This window comes from Alligator sinensis, unplaced genomic scaffold (assembly GCF_000455745.1).
Source record: "Alligator sinensis unplaced genomic scaffold, ASM45574v1 scaffold388_2, whole genome shotgun sequence".
Taxonomy (NCBI): Eukaryota; Metazoa; Chordata; order Crocodylia; family Alligatoridae; genus Alligator; species Alligator sinensis.
In genome coordinates this window covers 1,715,260-1,733,295 of record NW_005842102.1, presented here as the reverse complement: position 1 = coordinate 1,733,295, position 18,036 = coordinate 1,715,260, and the positions used below count along the sequence as shown (strand labels likewise).

General features: G+C 50.6%; 1 protein-coding gene across 1 annotated transcript in view; it reads right to left on the bottom strand.

The window, feature by feature from the left end:
• Positions 1 to 18,036, bottom strand: part of ASS1 (argininosuccinate synthase 1) — a 65,597-nt gene that overhangs the window by 18,297 nt on the left and 29,264 nt on the right. Inside the window, exons 10-12 of the mRNA XM_006024365.2 lie at positions 12,409 to 12,499; positions 9,851 to 9,935; positions 7,399 to 7,463 (exon numbers count right to left, since the gene is read on the bottom strand). Of these exons, the coding sequence (XP_006024427.1) occupies positions 7,399 to 7,463; positions 9,851 to 9,935; positions 12,409 to 12,499 (241 nt within the window). The remainder of the gene's footprint in view (positions 1 to 7,398; positions 7,464 to 9,850; positions 9,936 to 12,408; positions 12,500 to 18,036) is intronic.

The window sequence follows — 18,036 nt, the reverse complement described above, 5'->3', positions numbered from 1 at the left end:
AGTACGTCTATCCCGGGGCATCCCAGGGAGCAGGCAGCTAAGACTGTGCCTCACTGCCAGGCAACAGGTTGCCTGTAGCAAACAAATGCTCCTGGATGCACACAGGCAGATCAAACCTAACCTGGTATATATTACACCAGAAGTGTTTCACTCCAGTTCTTTGCTTCATCTGTCCACTGCTGCTTCCACACCGGTGACATGTGTCTAGAGCGGGTAATTAGCAAGTCCCAGGGTACCCGGTCATTTGGGCTAGGAAAGCAAAAGACAGCCAGGCATCCCACTCGTCCCATCAGTCCCTTGTGAGCCAGTGGCTACAGCAACTGAAATGCCTCATCCACACTAGCCCAATGGCTTGCTATGTTTGGCAGGACTGGGGACCTTGACCGCCCATTACACCGGGTGAAATGTTTGTCTGTCCTTGCCTGCAGAAGTTCTTGCCCTGGTATCTGGACAGTTTAATCCCTGCACACAGCCAGGTCCAGGGGACTCTCACTGACTCAGTTTCCCCATCTGTAATGTGGGAACAACCCCACTCCTTTCCTCCCATGCTGAGGTCTGTCTCACCAGTTTCGACTGCAGGCAGTTCAGCATGGGGCTTCCCTGGGTACAGGGATAGCACCTAGTGCAAGTTGCACTGTAATGCCGATGAGGAATAACTCGCATCTCCTGTCATCCTATGGTGGCTGGGTCCGGAGGTGACAGGAGCTGCTGCCTCAGGTCCCCTGGAGGGATGGGACCACTTGCAGGAGCAAAGCAGCGGCTCCAAACACAAGACTTGAGAGCGATAGAGGAAACCAAGCCCACTGATAACACAATTGAGATGCTCGCGCTTTCCCTTTACAAGGTGTTAAAGTTAATTCGGGCTGATGAAAAGCTTGGTTTTTTGTGTGTCTTCCTCCAGCACCCCCCTGCTCCCCGCATCTTCCCCCCAATCACGGCAGGGGACGCAGAGCAGACGATTGCTCTCTGTCTGTCTGCTTCTTTATCATTTGTATTTGATTCCTGACAGAAACCTGATGCTAAAAGACTGTGGATCTGGGAGCCTTTGACAGTCGGAGTACGAACTACTGCGCAAGGAGGGGAGGGAGATGACAGCCGCGCTTCCAGCGTCGCCATGGAGGAGACAAGAGACACCTTCAAAGTGACACTCACAGCGTCTCCAAGTGTCTATTTTCATCTCCCCGTGTTTACAGGAAAAAGACAGAGGTGTCAGCGATACAGCCTGGCAGCACTTCAATCACACCATAATTACTGCTGAGAAAGGGGCTGGGGGGTGGGGGGAGTGGACAGGGATAAAAAGGGGGGGGAACGGAGACAGCTGCTGCTGCTTAAAATTTTCTAATTTGTAACCTCTGCTGTCAGCTTACCTCGAATTGAGCAAACAGCCTGGCAGCAGTTCAATCACACCATAATTACTGCTGAGAAAGGGGCTGGGGGGTGGGGGGAGTGGACGGGGATAAAAAGGGGGGGGAACGGAGACAGCTGCTGCTGCTTAAAATTTTCTAATTTGTAACCTCTGCTGTCAGCTTACCTCGAATTGAGCAATTTCGCCGTATTGACTGTGATCCGTCAATTTGAACAGGGATCAATGTGCTGACATTCCACAGGCGAGAGCGCAGCGGGTTCCCGACAGGCAGGGACCCAAAGGGATGAGACACACCATGGGAAAATAGCACTAGGCAAGAGACACCCCCCAGGACGGCGGGATGCACAGTCAGCGGCCAGCAGACCCAGGGGCAGGCAGGGGTGTCAGACTGCAAGCTCCTGCGGGGCAGTGGCTCTCACATTCAAAGTGCCCACCCTGCATCCAGAACAAGGGCACCCTATTGGGGCTATGGCAATATCAATGGAGTCATGAGAGCAGCAAGGAGAGGGGGGGACTGCGATGGGTGGGGGAACAAGGAAGAAGAAATGTCTGGACATCTACTGCTGTGGTTCCCACTGGCCGTGCACTTTCAGAGCAGCGCTGAGACCAAGCAGCTGAGCTCGCCATGGGCAGGAAGTCCCTCCAAAGCTCCCAGCCATTATGGGCTGAGGTGGGGGGCACTGGGCAAGCCCCTCTCTACCTCCACGTGGCACTGTTCCAACATGCTGTGGCCACCCGCCCAGCTGGACCGCTCCGTGGACAAGGACGAGGCTGTGCCTGCCTGACCAAGGAGTCTGAGGGAGAGCAAGAGAAAGGAGGAAAGAGCCCCGGGGAACGGCAAAGCTCTGCTCCTCCGATGGCGACGGAGGCAAGAAGCCCAAGCCATCCCCTCCCTTCCTGCTTCCTCCCCACTGATTTCATTTACTTCACTTAATTAGCCCCCCTTCGGAGTTAAAAAGATAATTTGATAATGAGGATGTGAAAAGACGCACTAGGCAGGAAAGCTACTCCCCTGCGCAACCGCCCCTCTTCTGCCGCCCCACGGCGCTTGGCAGCACAGCCCCATTGTCGGCGGCAGGCAGGAGCCGAGCTGCAAGCCCGAGGCTCCCAGACCACCTATTCATTAGCCACCTTCCTCGCTCTGCAACAAACACAACCAAAGCCGGGAGTCAAAGGCGGGCGCAGGGCTGCCTGCCTTGCTCTCTCCTATTAGCCCTTAATGAACCTCAATTAGGTGCTTGGTAAAAAAAAAAAAGAAATCAATATAAATGAATTGCACTTCCTCCCACCACCTCCTGCTCCAGTTGACTCCTCAGGGCTTGGACAACGGGCATGGAGGAACGTCTAGGGAAGCTCTAGCACAGGTGGTCATTAAGGGATGGGCTATGGAGAGGAAGGAAGATTTGATCCCTTTCTCCCCCCTCCCGCCTGGGGTGGGGCGGCAGTGTTTAAGTCACCTTGTAATGCTCTCGAGGCTGGAGTTGGAGCCTTGTGCTGAAGCCAACCTAGTCCATGGGTACAGGATGGCCACGGCACTGCCTTGGAGACCACTGCCTACAGAAACCAGCGTGCTCTAAGCACACCGGCCCAAAGGGCCACTAGGCTCAGACAGCCGTCTTGGCTTCACTCATGCCCAGGAGGGATCAAGCAGCTCTGGCTGGCATAAGCAGAGAAGCAACGGGTAGATTCAGCTTTCCATAAGCAGTGGAGAAGGAGCAGCCCCACGGACCACACTTGGGTCTGCAGAGTTCCAGCACGGACCCCCATGGGCACCGTCTCCCATGCCGAAGCAGCCTGTGGAGGCTCCTGATCCCAGCACACACCTTGCCACTTCCACCTGCACTCCACTCGCAGCCAGGCCCCAACCCTGCCAAGAGAACCAGGCGGGCAGAGACTTTTGCCCATGGGGAGCCCCACTGAAATTAGGTGGCTCAACCCAGAGGGGTTTGCCCACCTCGTTGTCTTTGATGAAATGCAGCCTAAGTCAGGCTGGACGTCCCACGAGAGCTATCGCATGGCGGTAGCATGCTCCTTGCCTGAAATCCAGGAAGAAACAAACACCGAGACCAGATTTGCCATTCCCAGGGTCCAGGTGGCCTCTCTGTAGTCAAGAGGACAGTAATGTGCTGCAGAAAATATAGGACAAGCCTGATGAGCTCCCCCCGCCACACACTAACATCCCTGAGAGCTTAACTGTGGGACACTGGTTCAACACATGTTACATACAGGACACTGCCAAAGTAGCTCTTGCTCGGGCACTATTTGTACGTCCCACTGTATCAACACCCAGCCCTCCTGGGTGCCTCTTACAGGGATCATCAGGCTTACTCAGCTGCCCCTTGCTTTGTCCCTGTTTCCTCTGAGAACCAAGACGGATCCCCATGCCACCGGTGTCTACATGGAAGAGTTCCCTCATCGTTGCACATCCCAGGCTCTGAGCATGTATCACTGGGGCACTCACCTGCTCAACCAACTACTTCATTCCTGTGCTCAAGGCAGTCCCTAAGGCCTTGTCTAAACACAAGTTGTTTGGCTTTTACCTAGTTAAAGCTTTTACCTAGTTAAAGGAGGACAACACCCTCCCCCACGATGCAAGTACAATTATGCCAGCGCTAGGGCCTTGTCTGCATGGACACACTCTGGAAAGTTAATCCTATCCAACAGAAAATGTACATTGAAAGCGGTCTGACTAAACCACATTAAAACCCTGTGTGGACATACTCATTCAGAATGAAACTGAGCTGAATTCATCCTTAGAAGTAAACTAAGCTCCACTGATGAGGTTCATTTTAATTCTGACTCTGAGTGACCATGTACAAGAGATTAAATCACTTTAACTAATACAATTTGAAAAGTTAATTTGGATTCAGTTTCTCAAGTGCATCCCAAGTGCACAGGCCCTGAGGTTAGACAAAGATACTTTAGGGGATGGACTAAGGAACAAGTAACGGAGAGTGAAAACGGGAGGGGGACCATACGATGTATCCGTTGCTACGTGCTAATCCAAGTGCCAGCTCTTACCCCAGGGTTAGGGGCAGCTAAACTACAGTAGCCACCTCTCCAATGAGCACGGACTAAATCCAGATGGCTAGACCTGTCCTGGGCACTTCTCTATCTCTTAGAGCTCATGCCACTTCGCAGCCTGACCGACTGAAGTGTGCCAGCACAAAGCTGTCGCCTACCCTAAGGTACCGCTATACCACTATAACTGCATCCACACTAGGGACCATAATATTATACTGGCTGAGAAAAGCACCTCACTAACTCTTTCTACTGGTACAGATCTTGTGTAGCAACAGCCCCTGTTCAGCAAAGCGACTAGGCATGAGCTGAAGTCTCATTCAAGTCACTGGGACACAAGAACGTGCTTGAAGTTACACGTGCACTTAAATCCTTTGCCAAATAAAGAGGGGCTCAAGCATGTGCCTACATGTTTTGGCCTCATCCATCAGAGCATCACCACCCCATCCACCCATTCAGTCCTGGATCAGGGCCCCTTGAAGAAGCTGCCTGCAAGGGATACATCATCTGTTTACACACAAACATGTAGGCGATCACTCAGAGACAGCGCGCCATAGATGAGCGTGACAGTTAAATGGAGTCTTGAGAAATTATTAGATGTTGCAAGGGTCACTGGAGCGTGTCAGTGGCTCTTTAAAAACCAGGAAATCTCCACCAATTACTCGACGCCCTGGAACTCGCGGGCTAATGTCGGGGCTTTTCTGGATTTCTTTTCTCTCTGTCTTTCAACAGCACTTACTAAAAATCAAACCGGGTTTTCAGAACCCAGCAACAAGCTTGGGAAGAAAGCTCTCCTCTGGTGCGCTGAGGGCAGAAGAGGGAGGATTAGAGTTGGTTGTGAAATGTTATCATAATATTTAGCCCTGCCTTGCTGCGAAGGGCAAGGTCAACAAAGGAAGCACTTAATTAGATATTAACGAGATTTAAAACAAAAAGGGAAGGAGACAATGGAAGGGAGTGGATAACTAGCCACCTTGTTATTCAATGCTGAATAGGGCAGCTCCTGCCCCTGGGATTTGCAATTAAGTGGATTGTAAGCAATGCTGGATGGGTTAAGGCCAATCCCAAGAGTTTAAACCAGGCCTACAAGGACAAGTCGAAAGGATACATTGAAAACATAATGTGATTTTTTTTAAATAGTGAGAAATTTGGGGGCGTTCGTTGCCCATCTGAAGGCAAACATCTGTTGTGATGCATCCTATGCTTTCCCCAGCAACATGCAGAGCTAGAAGCTTGCATTTGCCAAGAAAAGCTGAGAGTCTCACGTAATCACCTGACTCCAGAGGCTGGGACTTGCAGAAAACCCACTGGCAGGTAAGAGAGGCCTGGGTTTCACTGTACTTTAGCTGCTCCGCAGTAAAGCACTGAAAAGCAGGTAGCCAGAGAGGTGGTGGACGCCCCATCCTTCGAGGTTTTTAAGACCTGGCTGGGATGATCTAGTTGGGGTTGGTCCTGCTCTGAGCAGGGGGTTGGACGAGATGTGACCTCCTGGTCCCTTCCAACCTGCATTTTCTATCATTCTATGTGCCCATGTGTGAGCTCCTACCTCGGTGTAAATGGAAACTAAACTACAGTAGTTAAGCCTTCAGTGACAGGGGGGTGAGTTACCCCAGGTGAACTCCCATTTCCCATGGGGCACAAGCACACACAGGCAGTTCCTACAGTGCTCCTGACACACAGTGAAGCATTAGTATGTCCATACCCCAAATAAAGCAAGACTTTGACCACAAAAAAAAAAATCTCATGAGAGTTGGTAAACACGGTTGCTGCCAAAATATTTTTCTAGTGATAAAATAGAACTGGCATTAAGTGTCCGCTGTGTCCCCTGGCAAGATTCATCACTGAAGAGGAAAATTTAAGGTCCCCTTCAAATGAAAACCTTGATCCTAAACTCAGCAAATCAAAACCGAAGGAAAAGAGGAGATTAAGAATGTTCTTTTTAGTTACTCTGAGTTACGTTGGTGCTTAGAGATTGCAGACAGACCCCACTGTACGAGGCACTTTATGTATCGTAGAATCACAGAAGATGAGGGCTGGAAGGGTCTGCAGAAGGTCACATCTAGTCCAACCCCCTGCTCCAAACAGGACCAGCCCCACCTAGATCACCCCAGCTAAGGCTTTGTCGAGCCGGGTCTTAAAAACCTCCAAGGCTGGAGAGTGCACAACCTCTCTGGGTAACCTGTTCCAATGGTTTACTACCTTCCTGGTGAGAAAATTCTTCCTAATAGCTAACCTAAACTTCCCTTGATGCAACTTGAGACGATTGCTCCTTGTCTTGTCATCCACCACCACTGAGGACAGTCCAGCTCCATCCCCCTTGCAACCACCCTCCAGGGAGTTGAAGGCTGCTATTAAATCCCGCCTCGGTCTTCTCTTCTCCAGACTAAGCACAATTCCCTCAGCCCCTCCTCATCAGTCATGGCCCCAGCCCTCAAACCATTTTCACTGCCCTCCACTGGGCTCTCTCCAATTTGTCCACATCTTTTCTGTAGTGGGGGGCCTAAAACTGAACCCAGTACTCCAGATGTGAATGCATACAGATGTACACACACACACATACATGCATGCACCCAGCCTGCAACTCAAGCAGCCTACAGTTACAGGCCACAATCATGGGCCTTTATACCACCAGCATCAGTTGCAATTAGCAGAGACTGTTATTAGGAGGGGAGACCATTGTTAATGACCAGATACTTGCCTACTACGACAACAGAGACCATACAGGTAGATTCATAAGGAGAAATCCTGGCGATAGGCATACGTTCCCTTTCACTTCCATTAGCAAAGCCAGAACTGCAGGCATGGTGGACTCAGAGCCTGGATCCTGCACTGTTTCCAAGTACCACAGAGCAGGGGTTGCAAGAAACATGTGCAACTCCTTGAATCAGAGCCGTCTGGCCATAGCACAAGCTCAGCCCATGCAATATGGGGGGCTGGATCTCCCAATCCTCCTGTCTGGGACAGGACTGGGTCCTGGGAGAAGGCAACTTATCTAGGAAAGGAGCTCTTACCTCTGGACTTCATCCCAATGAATCGGTTCTCCACAATGTCAATGCGCCCAACACCGTGCTTGCCACTGTGAGGAGAAAGCAAAGGAGAGGTTGGGACCTGCATCGCGATCTCCCAGGGACTGTGCAGTCCTGGCATCTCATGAGGACTGCCAAGTGCTGCTCACAGGGACCATGGAGAAAGGGGCCAGAAGAAAGGGATCTCCCCAGGAGGGCCCAAACTGATACCCAGAGAGGTCACTGGCTTTGCGGAAATATCTGTTTAAAGGCTGGAGCCCTGATACCTAGGTCAGATGATCTCCCAGAGAACAGAAATGTATTGGGTAAGGCCCAGGGGCAGACTGGAACAGAACTTGCTCCCCATCACACAGAACCACCCTCTCCTTCAGGAGTTTCTCACACAAGAGCTCATACCGTCAACCCCCCTATTCATCATATGCCATTGATCTGAAGGTGTCCACAGTGCGAGCAAAGACCTGTACTACAGTCAGGAGCCCACTCCACGAAAGCCTAGCTTTGGGCAGGACTTCTGGACACCCCATGCGGTGACACTAAGGAGCACCGACTGGAAGCTACAGGGATTGAGAGGACCCCTGGGTCTTTCTGCATCCAGCTGCTTCAATAGAGACCCCGCTTTGCAGAGCCAAATCCTGTCCCTGCTGATGGAAATGAAAACACCATCTTCACGTCTACGATGTGCAGTTAGCTGCTACTGCACCATATTGGCACGCTACACCCAGCCTCAGCATCATCACATGTTCGTAGCTCCGGGCACAGACTAGGAACCCACAGGGTGAGCAATGCATCTTGAGACCACACCGTGACACCGCTCTTTCTGACTTGTCCCACAGAGCCTAGCACCATCCTGGAGACACACGACAGCATGACAAGACAGGGAAGTCCTCCGTGCTGAAGCCATCAATAAGGTTCTGTCAGGAGTCGAGCTGCCTCACAGCGGGTGGCGTGGGCTGCATAGGATGTGCTATGGAGTCCTCCCTCCCCCCCTTTACCCCTCTTTGCAGTTTGGTTGGTGAAGGGAAAGTGGGACCCTTCCCAACCCCCAGTGCTGAACCTCGTTGCCAATGCAAATCCCCCTTCCATCTCCGCTCACCGCCGGGGCAGGAAAGAGCCCCGAGGAAATCCACCATTCGACGTGGCATGGCTAGCCACGAGACAAATAAGCAGGCGAGAGCAGGGAGCGGGGGAGAGGTGCTGCTGCCACGGCAGCTGTATTCATGATCGGTGAAGTCATTTTAAAACCACTTAATTAACATTTAAAAAGAGAACTACATGGAAAAGTTCATTCCCATTCAGCTCCAGGGGGATAAAGGCAGAGGCACAAAGGAGGAACGGGACAGGGGAATCTGTGTGGCACTTGGCAAGGGGATGGATGAATGGTTCCCCAGTGCCTGCCTAGTCCCAAGCCAAAGACCGTCTAACTGTGGGACCACTTCCCGCCGAGCAGCAGTGCAACGCAAGGCCATGCTGACCATGTGTTGAGAGAAAGGGGCGCAGGCCCGTATGCCGGGGGGCCATGAAGGCATGCAGTGACCCGCTGAAAAGGCACTGGACCACTATGTAGGACAGTGTGCTTAGAGTCCTGACCCCAGGGCTGCAACAGGGGCCAGAAGCCAGATCCTGCGCTCACCCCTTGAGTGTAAGTCAGAGGCAACCTTATGGGTATCAGTGGAGCAACACTGGTGCCAGCAAAGGACAAATCAGGGTTGGTGTGGGGGCACGCAGGCACCCCTTCCCTTCCTTAGGAAATGGTACTGACAGCCCTTTTAAGGGGAACGCACTCCCGCGGCCCCTCTTTGAAGGATGTGAGGTTGTGTTTTGGGGGCTCAGAGGTGGAGGGGGAACCCCCAAATATCAGAATCGTACTCAGCAGAAACTTCCCAGGAGCCCACTTACTGGTGCAGAAAGGAGAGGAGAGGGCTGCATTACCAAACCTCCTCCTGCATCTGGTGTCACCATAACTGCAGGAGTAACTTGGACGATCAGAGACAAGGACAGGGATGGGCTGAGAGGATGGGATCCACCTAGCAAACTGGTACCTGGGGTGAGACAACTGGCCAACAGGTACAGAGTGAGGGTCCGGGGCATCTGGTGTTGGCAAGACAGCCCAGCCTGTACTTGGCTGACAGCCCTGGGGCAAGGCTACATCTGAAATCAAATATCAACATGTTCTGGTGCATATTGGGAATGAGGAGACCAGAGCCCTGCCACTGGCACCTAGGGCAGCTTGGCCAAACCCTAGCTCCTTCCTCACTGAGCCACCCAAAGACACGTCCTGTTATCCAGCTTGCTTGTCCCTCATGTGTGCACCCATGGAGTCTCACGCAGCCTGCTCTCGGGGCGTGCGCACATGGCAGCGGGTGATTTTCTGTGCTCACGGCTGGGAAAGATGGAGCGCATGAGATCCAGCAAGAGAGCCCCCCCCCGCCGCACTTACGCTATCTCGTTCAGGTACACAAACAGCTCCAGGGAGGACCGGTGAGTGGCCCTGTCCTTGACGTTAGTGACCTTCACAGGGACACCTGCGGAGTGAGAGAGAGAGACAGAGAGAGGAGGAGACGGGGAGAGGGAGCGGGATCAGCTTTATGATGTCAAGACCACGTCTTAACATCACCCGGAGTGCATTAAATAGATGTGACAGATATGAACTCTAAATAACTTCTTAAAAAGGCATGTCCAAGCTGCCGCACATGGGGAGGGGGGATAGGGGGAGTCAGAAAAACCCTCAGGAGAGAGAAATAAATAATAATAAAAAAAGGGGGCCATAAAAAACGCCCCCTTTCCCTCTCCCCTCTCTCTTTTTTAGGGCCTGTGAAATTGCAACCAGGCCCTTAACTAATTGAATTTCACGCTCCGCAATTGTCTTATGGCAGGGGGGGGTGCAATGGAGGTTCGGGTGTGCACACACATGCACACACACACACACACGCACACACACGCACGCACACGCACACACAGCCGCTGTAGCGTCTGTTCTGCAGACAAACACAACACATGCTTCCAGTTATCCGCTTGACAAGAGTGAATGGGAACCCATCTCAGGCCGGTCCCTGGCAGGCTGCGATGAGGTCCGAGGGCTCCATTAATTAATTATTACACCTTTTTTTTTTTTTATAAAGGCACTGGGTGGGAGGGAGAGGAGCGGGGCGGGAGGGGGGCGGCTGTGAATAGAAAAAGGCATTTTCTTTAGCAGTGTGAAATGAGCAATAAATGTATTAGGAAGCTGACAAGGGGGCTGCGGGGCCCACAAAGAAAAGCTGTGGAGAGTTGGAGGCTAATCTCTCCTCCATCTGCCCTCCTCATTACCATTTAGCGCACTATCAGTTGCCAATCAGGCCTCAATGCCTCCCTTTCTAGTCTTTATTACGGAGGCGCCCGCTAGAGCCGCTGTGTAGTGAAGGGCTCTGTCAGCTTTCCCCATTCTAAACCCCCTATTTTCCAGGGGTTTATCAACTCGGTTGTAAATTGCTATTAAATGTAAGTCTCAGCAATAATGAACCTTAAGCCCCTTCTTCACTGAGCACCCCCCTCCCGCCCGCACCCTCCCTTCTCCCCTTCTCTTTCTATTATCATCTTTCGCCAGGGTATTGGATGCAGTCCACCCGGAGGAGAGCTGACATTGTTGGGCCCGTTGTTGGAGAAAGCTGCTTATCCTTTAAAATAGTTAATAATTAGATTAAAACTTCAAATAAATTAACTAGGGGATGAATGAGGGAGCCAGGAGGGGGGTGCAGGGGAGGGGTTCTTCATGCCCAGAGAGGATCATTAAAATGGAGCAGGGCTCTCCGGCCCGTCTGGAGGGTGGGAGGGAGGCTGGCCGCAGACCCACAGGCCTAAGGGGTCTCTCCGCCATCTCAGGAGGTGCCCGCAGAGAAGGGAATGGGAGATGTCCCCTCAGGTCAAGAGTCTCCCAGCCTGCAAGAAGACAACTTTGCACCTTCCACAGAGCCCTGTGACAGGATGCCAAGCCCCATGGCAGGCAGGTGGAGCACAGCATAACGCCCCAAAACCAGATGCCAAGGCAGCACCAAGAGAACCCAGGTGCCCTGGCTCTGCCCACCAGCTAATGACACCTCCCTGCAGACTGGAGCCTGCTTGTGCTTCTCTCTCTCTGCACTTGCACTTGCCTGTGGCCCCCAAATGCGACCCCAGACCCCAATGCTCATCCTTACTCCATGACTTCAAGGCCAAGCCTCACGCACTTGCTGCTTTTAGCAGCCCAGTACGCTCCACCTTCAGCTTCCATCTGTATAACCTGGAGGTTCAAAGTCTCGGGTCTTCAACCTCCAGCCTAGACCTCCATGGAAGGCAGACACGCTTTGCCAATCAATACATCTGCAGGTTTGAGCAGACTTGCTTAAAGGACTCTCTGTGTCTCTGTAGCAGGGGCCTCTACACATCCCTCTACACTGGGTGTCAGATCAAAGACCTTAAATCTGCACGTGCTGGGTTCCTTTCTCACGGTGGACAAGTATCTTCTCAATTCACTCTGTAGCAGCAAGGGGATGTGTCCCTGACCTGCCGCCCCATTCTCCTTGCAGCAACCCAATTTCGGCATTGAGAGTGGGGGCTGATCCGTCAGCTCCAAGCCCCCCAGAAAGGCGGTGCTCATCAGCACAGAAAGATGCAGACCACCAGCGAGATGGGAAGCCAAGGGAGATGTCCTTGGACACCACAGCCACAAGGGCAAATTTATTGGCTGCTTTCTAGATGCAGAAAGGGGCAAGAGCAGAGATGGAGCAAACAACTTAACTATGGGGGAAAGTTTGGAGGCAACTCCACGACCAAACCTGGAACCCACCCAGGTTCAGCCACAAACTTCCAGCATCCAAATTCTTCTACACCCCCAGTTAAAAAAATCTTGCCTAAAAGGAAAGACAAGATGGCTGAAATGCTGGTCTTGCTGGAGCCCATAGCTAAATGCTCAGGCCCTTGGGTGAGATGCAGATTTATCTCAAAAAAGGAAAAATAAAAGCAGGGAGACAAAGCACTTACCTTTCTTGAACTCAATCTCTAGAACATCTGGAGTGTCCGGAGCGCTGGCAGGATCTTTGGTCTTTGTATAGAGCCCGGGGGGAGCATGGCTCTGCAGGAAAGAGAAAGGACTGAGAACTGCTACCTGTGAATACCCACGAAAGCACGCCTTGCACCCTATGGAGAACACGCATCACCAGTGCACTGGTTTCCCATTGCACGCCGGCCCTATACCACAGATTTAACATCACAGGCACGAGGGTAGGGCCCATCCCCTCACCTTTCTCTTATATAACCTGCTCCCTCTCAAGAAGCACCATCCTCCCCATCCCCATGCGGGCTGGGCCCCAGGATGGTGTTGATAGCTCACTTCACCATTGACTAAAGGGCTGTGTCCTTGACTTCAGGCAGCAAAGGCTTGTGCTTTGGGGCCCAGAGGTCCCAGCTTTGAGCCCTTCTGGATGCAACCCATTCGGGGTGACACCATTCTAGCCCCGTCTCCTACCCAACTCAGAGCAGCGCCGCCTTGCAAGCTGCCTTGAAAGCTACCTTTAAAACACGGACTTCAGAGTAGACGGAGGCAGCCGCAGATCCCACCTACCCGCCTTACTTCACTTGGGCTCCATTTGCCTACACACGCACCCGTGCCGTCTCCCGGGAGAAAACCGCGCTTGCCTCCGCGACAAAACCTGCCTAGCAAAGAGCTCTGACGTCGTCACAAAGGCGAGCGCTGGAGCTTGCGAGGGGTCTGGAACAAAGGGCTAGGAAAATCAGACAATTTTTCCCCTCAACTTGATCTCATCTTTTTCTTTGACGCCCCCACAGCTGGAGATGGAATAGCTGTGGAGGAACAAGTCAGGCAGGAAAAAGTGCAAGTTGGGCAGAGAGACAGAGAGCGAGGCAGGGCGCGCACACTTCCCACGAACGACGCCGACGCAGAGAATTGGGGTTTATTCTGCACTGACCGAAAAAACTAATGACTAGTCCTGACCTCAGCAGGTGCTCCTGCCGCATGTGCTTTTTTACAGTGTCCCCAAGGTTAATACACCCAGGGGGAAAATGGAGGAACAAAGCAAAAACCCATTTCAAAACACATCAACCTTTATGTATATTTTTTTCCAGATTTAGAGTAAAGAGGCATCTTATCTCTTTTAAAGCCGGCCAGTGGAAACAGCCACGCTCTCACAATTAGTTTATGCCTCGGGACTCGGGCGACTCCAATGAATTGCCACAATTGGAAGCACATACCAGAAAAAAAAAAAAAGAAAAAGAAAAAGTCTTTCTGTCCGGGATTGTGAATGTAGCCGCCTTTGGGAGAAAGCTTTGCAATTTAGTGCGTCCCCTCCCCTCCCTCTCCCCCTCACATGTGTGCGACTGGATGCAGTGGCCCTGAAAGGCTTTCAGACCAAATGCATGGGGCTAATAGCCAATGCAACTGGGCCTGATTTTCCAAGTGCTAAGCGCCCACAGCTCCTCCGAACTTCGAGGGGGCCCATGGCACGCTCTGAACTCATGACAACAAAGCTCCTAAATAACGGTGGGCATCCGAATGGTTAAGGCCAACGATTTCAAAGTTGGGGACCTTGAAACTCCTTCTCTGCCCAGTCCCTTACAGTGTGCTCGACAAGCTTTTCCCAGGATGAGCAATGGGGAAGAAGGGTGCTTTCTCTTTCAGAGCCACGCTTCAGCTTACAGTCTCTTCCAGGGGATTCTCATTTCGGGCTAGTGAAGATTATTCCCAACTCCCATTTGATCATGTCTCCCACTCTCCTGGTGGACACACTCTCTCCTAAAGTGACCAGCAGTGCCGCGGTGATTGCCCAGCCAAGGAGACAGAACCTGCACTGCTGTTAAGACAGTAAACTCCAGTTAATTTGCCTCTGGGATAATTTGCCACCATGATTTTAATTTGACCCTCCCACCCTCCATTATCAATTCCTGCTAAGAGTCACTACTGGATAATCCACCATTATTTGTATTCCCTTTGGAGAGGCGAATTAGCTAGAGCTGACCATTTCTTTTGCAAAAAAGGTGATTCATTGCAAGCAATTTGTTCACCCTCATGGTCATGTCAGAAATCAGAAGCTGTAAAGCAGGTGTGAACACGTAATCCAAGAAAACGTAACGTTGGATTGAGGCAGTGGAAATGTTTCAGTAATTTTAAAACATTTGGGTTCAGTTCTAATCTTCTGTACTGGGTGCTTTCAATGTCAATTAATTTATAGCTCTAAAAATACCCCCCCCCCCCCCCAAAAAATCATTCTGTAAACGTCAAGATGGGACATTCTGACATTTTTTTTCAAAGTATGCCAGAAATGATCCTTTCCCACAAATCGTTTCAGCTGTCATAAATCAGCATTTCTTGATGACACTTTGTTGTCAAAAAATTCACAACTGTGTCATGTTTGTAGCATCACATTAATAGGAGTTGAGGGCATGGGATCAGATCTGCAAAGTGTCTTTATGCTTTGCTTTGCAGAATATAAATGGGCATTGCTTCCAAGGTGTTTTGCCTCCTAGGCTCTCCCCGCCCCCCACTTCTTTAAATGAATTTTTTTAGCTTTTCTCCCCACTTTTCCAGAGAGAAAAAACGGCTGAAAAAGGCATTCAAAACAATTCTATTTGTTCCCAATAATGTGAGAAAGTTTCCAAATTCAAACTAAAATTCAAAACGAACCACTTTTTTTAAACTCTAAAATGCTTGAAGGAAAAGCTAGAAATGATCACATGCAATTTTTCAGTTTTATCCCAAACCCTGCTTTTGTCTACAAAAATGCCAGCTGTTCCAGTGCGTGCATTTATTTGCTTGTTTTGATGACATTTTCGATTCAACTTTGTTTTCAGCAAGTCTCTTTCTTACCCAAAAAGGTGAGGAAATAAGAAGAGGCTTCAGAGCAACGTGGGCAATTTGGCCCAGTTCCATGGGGCTCTGTCTGACGTTTCATTCCCATCGCGCAGTTCAGCACCACACAGGTCACATCGCCCCAAAGGTTACACTCCCACCCATCCACAGAAACCATACAGTGCTGCTTGGAGTTCCCCCTACAGCAATGCTAGGCTGGAAGGCCATTCAGATGGCACTTTGGTTTCATTCAACCTATGCTACAGAGGCCAATATCGTCTTCTCACCTGGTTCACTGCACTAGCACAACCCTGCACTCCCGGCTTCTCCACCTGAATGACTGTCTAACTGACCTGTACTATCCTTCCCGGCCATTGCAGCGGGTGTCCAAGGAAAGAGATGATGGGATTTCACCGCTGGCTTAATATGCTGATAAACCTCCCCATGTAGAAAAGCCTCATTTAGGAGGCCTATGATCATACAGTTCACCCTCCAGGTGCACAGGACAGTCACAGAGCTATTGCCTGGAAAACACGGTGACTTCTCACAAGGGGCCCGATCCGACACTAACTGGAGCCTTTTGCATCGGCTTTGGATCAAGCCTACTGGGACCGAGTGTCACGAGCAGAGGGGACCGTGAGGACTGCCGAGGTCTACTGCACAGAGGAGGAGCGCAGGGACCGATGCAGCTAGCCCGTTTTGGTAGAGAGGAAAAATACCAAGGAATTGCCGCTTTATATTGATTTGTCCAGGATTTTGGGAGCTCCTGTGAACAGAAGGTGTTGATATATCACAACAGTTGTGCCTTCTAGTTTAACCGTTCTGGGCGGACTTCTCTGTTTGTGTAATACACTGACCTCAGGACTATGCCTAGCGACACTGCCAGAGAACATGGGTATTTTATATCCACGTATACATGCCAACAATCATATCCTCAATGAGTAAAGTCCATGGTGCCTTGCTGATTTATACCAGTGAAAGTCTGGCATATATATAGGTTATAGATATAGACATATAAACTAATGATCTTTTAAAATTATGAGCAACGTGCCGTCTCTAAAACAAGAGACGGAGAGCACGGATTTTTGTGGGGGTTTTTTAAAATATATATTTTAGTAAAAGCTATCTAGCATTTTCATGCTTCTTTTCCTTTATTTAAACAACACGTATATGATTGCACACACGCACGCACCACACACCACACACACAAATTATATGGGCTGCAGATTTCAATTTTACATGGTTTGGCCTTTCCGAGCCCTGATCATACTTATTAACTAGACAAACCCATTGGAGATGATGAAAAACTTTGAGTTCAAAAGGAAAGGACAGGAGGGGGGAGTAGGGAAAAAAAAATGAGACAGAGAGAGAGAGAAAGTATTAAAAACTCTTTACTAAACATTGGAAGTCAAAGTCAGGTAGTTTCCAATTTTCTAAGCCAACTATGAAAACCCCTATTAAATAAAATAACTAAATAGAAATAAAAGTGACATTTGGCTTGCATTCCATCATTACGGCGCAAGTCTGTCTTCTTTTTATTCTCTCTCCTAAAAGCACAGTTCAAATGACAAATAGTTTGTTGCAGTGTATCAATGCCTTCTATTTATCCCTCCCCGCAGGGAGGCTAGGCATGCAATGTCATCTTTAAACGGGAGAGAGAGGGAGGAAGAAAAAAAAAGGAAGATAGTGTGTGTGTGTGTGTGTGTGTGTGTGCATGTGTGTGCAGAAAGAGAGAGAGGGAGAGAGAGAGAGAGGGGGGAAAAAAGAAAGAAACAAGAAAAACGGGGCAAGAAGAGAAGAAATTGGAAGCAAATGGTCCATGAACTAAACCATGATGTAGAGCTATCGATGCCGCAAATGGTTTATTCATCCGGCTGATATTGTTGTGCCGGAGACTGAATGAACTCTTTCAGAGTGCCATATGAAGTTAAAGCAAGTAAATTTCTATCTTTCTCCGCATTAGCTGCCTCATTGCCCTTCAATCGGGCCTCACAGAGGCAGAAAATAGCTCAACCATCTGCTTTCAAATCCCTCCGTTTGGCAGGTCTCAGGGGTTTGTGGGGGGAGCCTCACGGCAGCTTGGCACCCCTCTTTTCTTTGATGGCCTTCTCCACAGCGTCTGGAGCAGCACCCCAGGGCCTAGGTTTAGGCAAGGGTCGGGGAGCTGCAGGGAAATCACTACCCCTCTAAAGCGGGGAAGAGACTGTGTTAATGTTTAACCCAATGCAAGTGTCCCCTGCAAATTCCAGTGCGGGAAATGGGAGGGACGTTGCAGCAGCTGGCACCAAAGAGGTTAAAGGGGAACCCAGGAAAAGGTTATATCAGTCTAGGAGGAGCGGCACTTTCCTTCCTGGGCTTGGCTAGGAAGCTGAGTTTTCTCATCTGGCTTTGGCCACCGGTAGAACGATCCTGGTGGCCTTTATGGAGAGCTGTGCCTTGCTAAGCCACAGCTGGGCTGGATATGTTCCCTGGTCCAGTCAGGAGGAGCTCAGGAACAGGAGGGACTGACGGGACTGCAAGGGCAATGGGCTGCGGGGCAGGAGCAAGGTCTGCGAGGGAAGGGTCCCGAGCTGGAGGAGAAGGGCCTGCTCCAGGGCTGGGTTGCAGTGCATAGGCAATGCACCCATGCTCTGCACCACAGCTGGGCTTGCAGGCCTTTCTTTCTCAGGCAAAAGGCATAAACCAAAAAAACCTTTATACCAGCATAGGCCACTTCTATGGAAGAAGGGTGAAACCAAAATGGAGCTGGGAACAAGACCCCGCAGAGGTACAGCATGGGCAGAAGCAGGGCTGAGTTCTGCATGGTG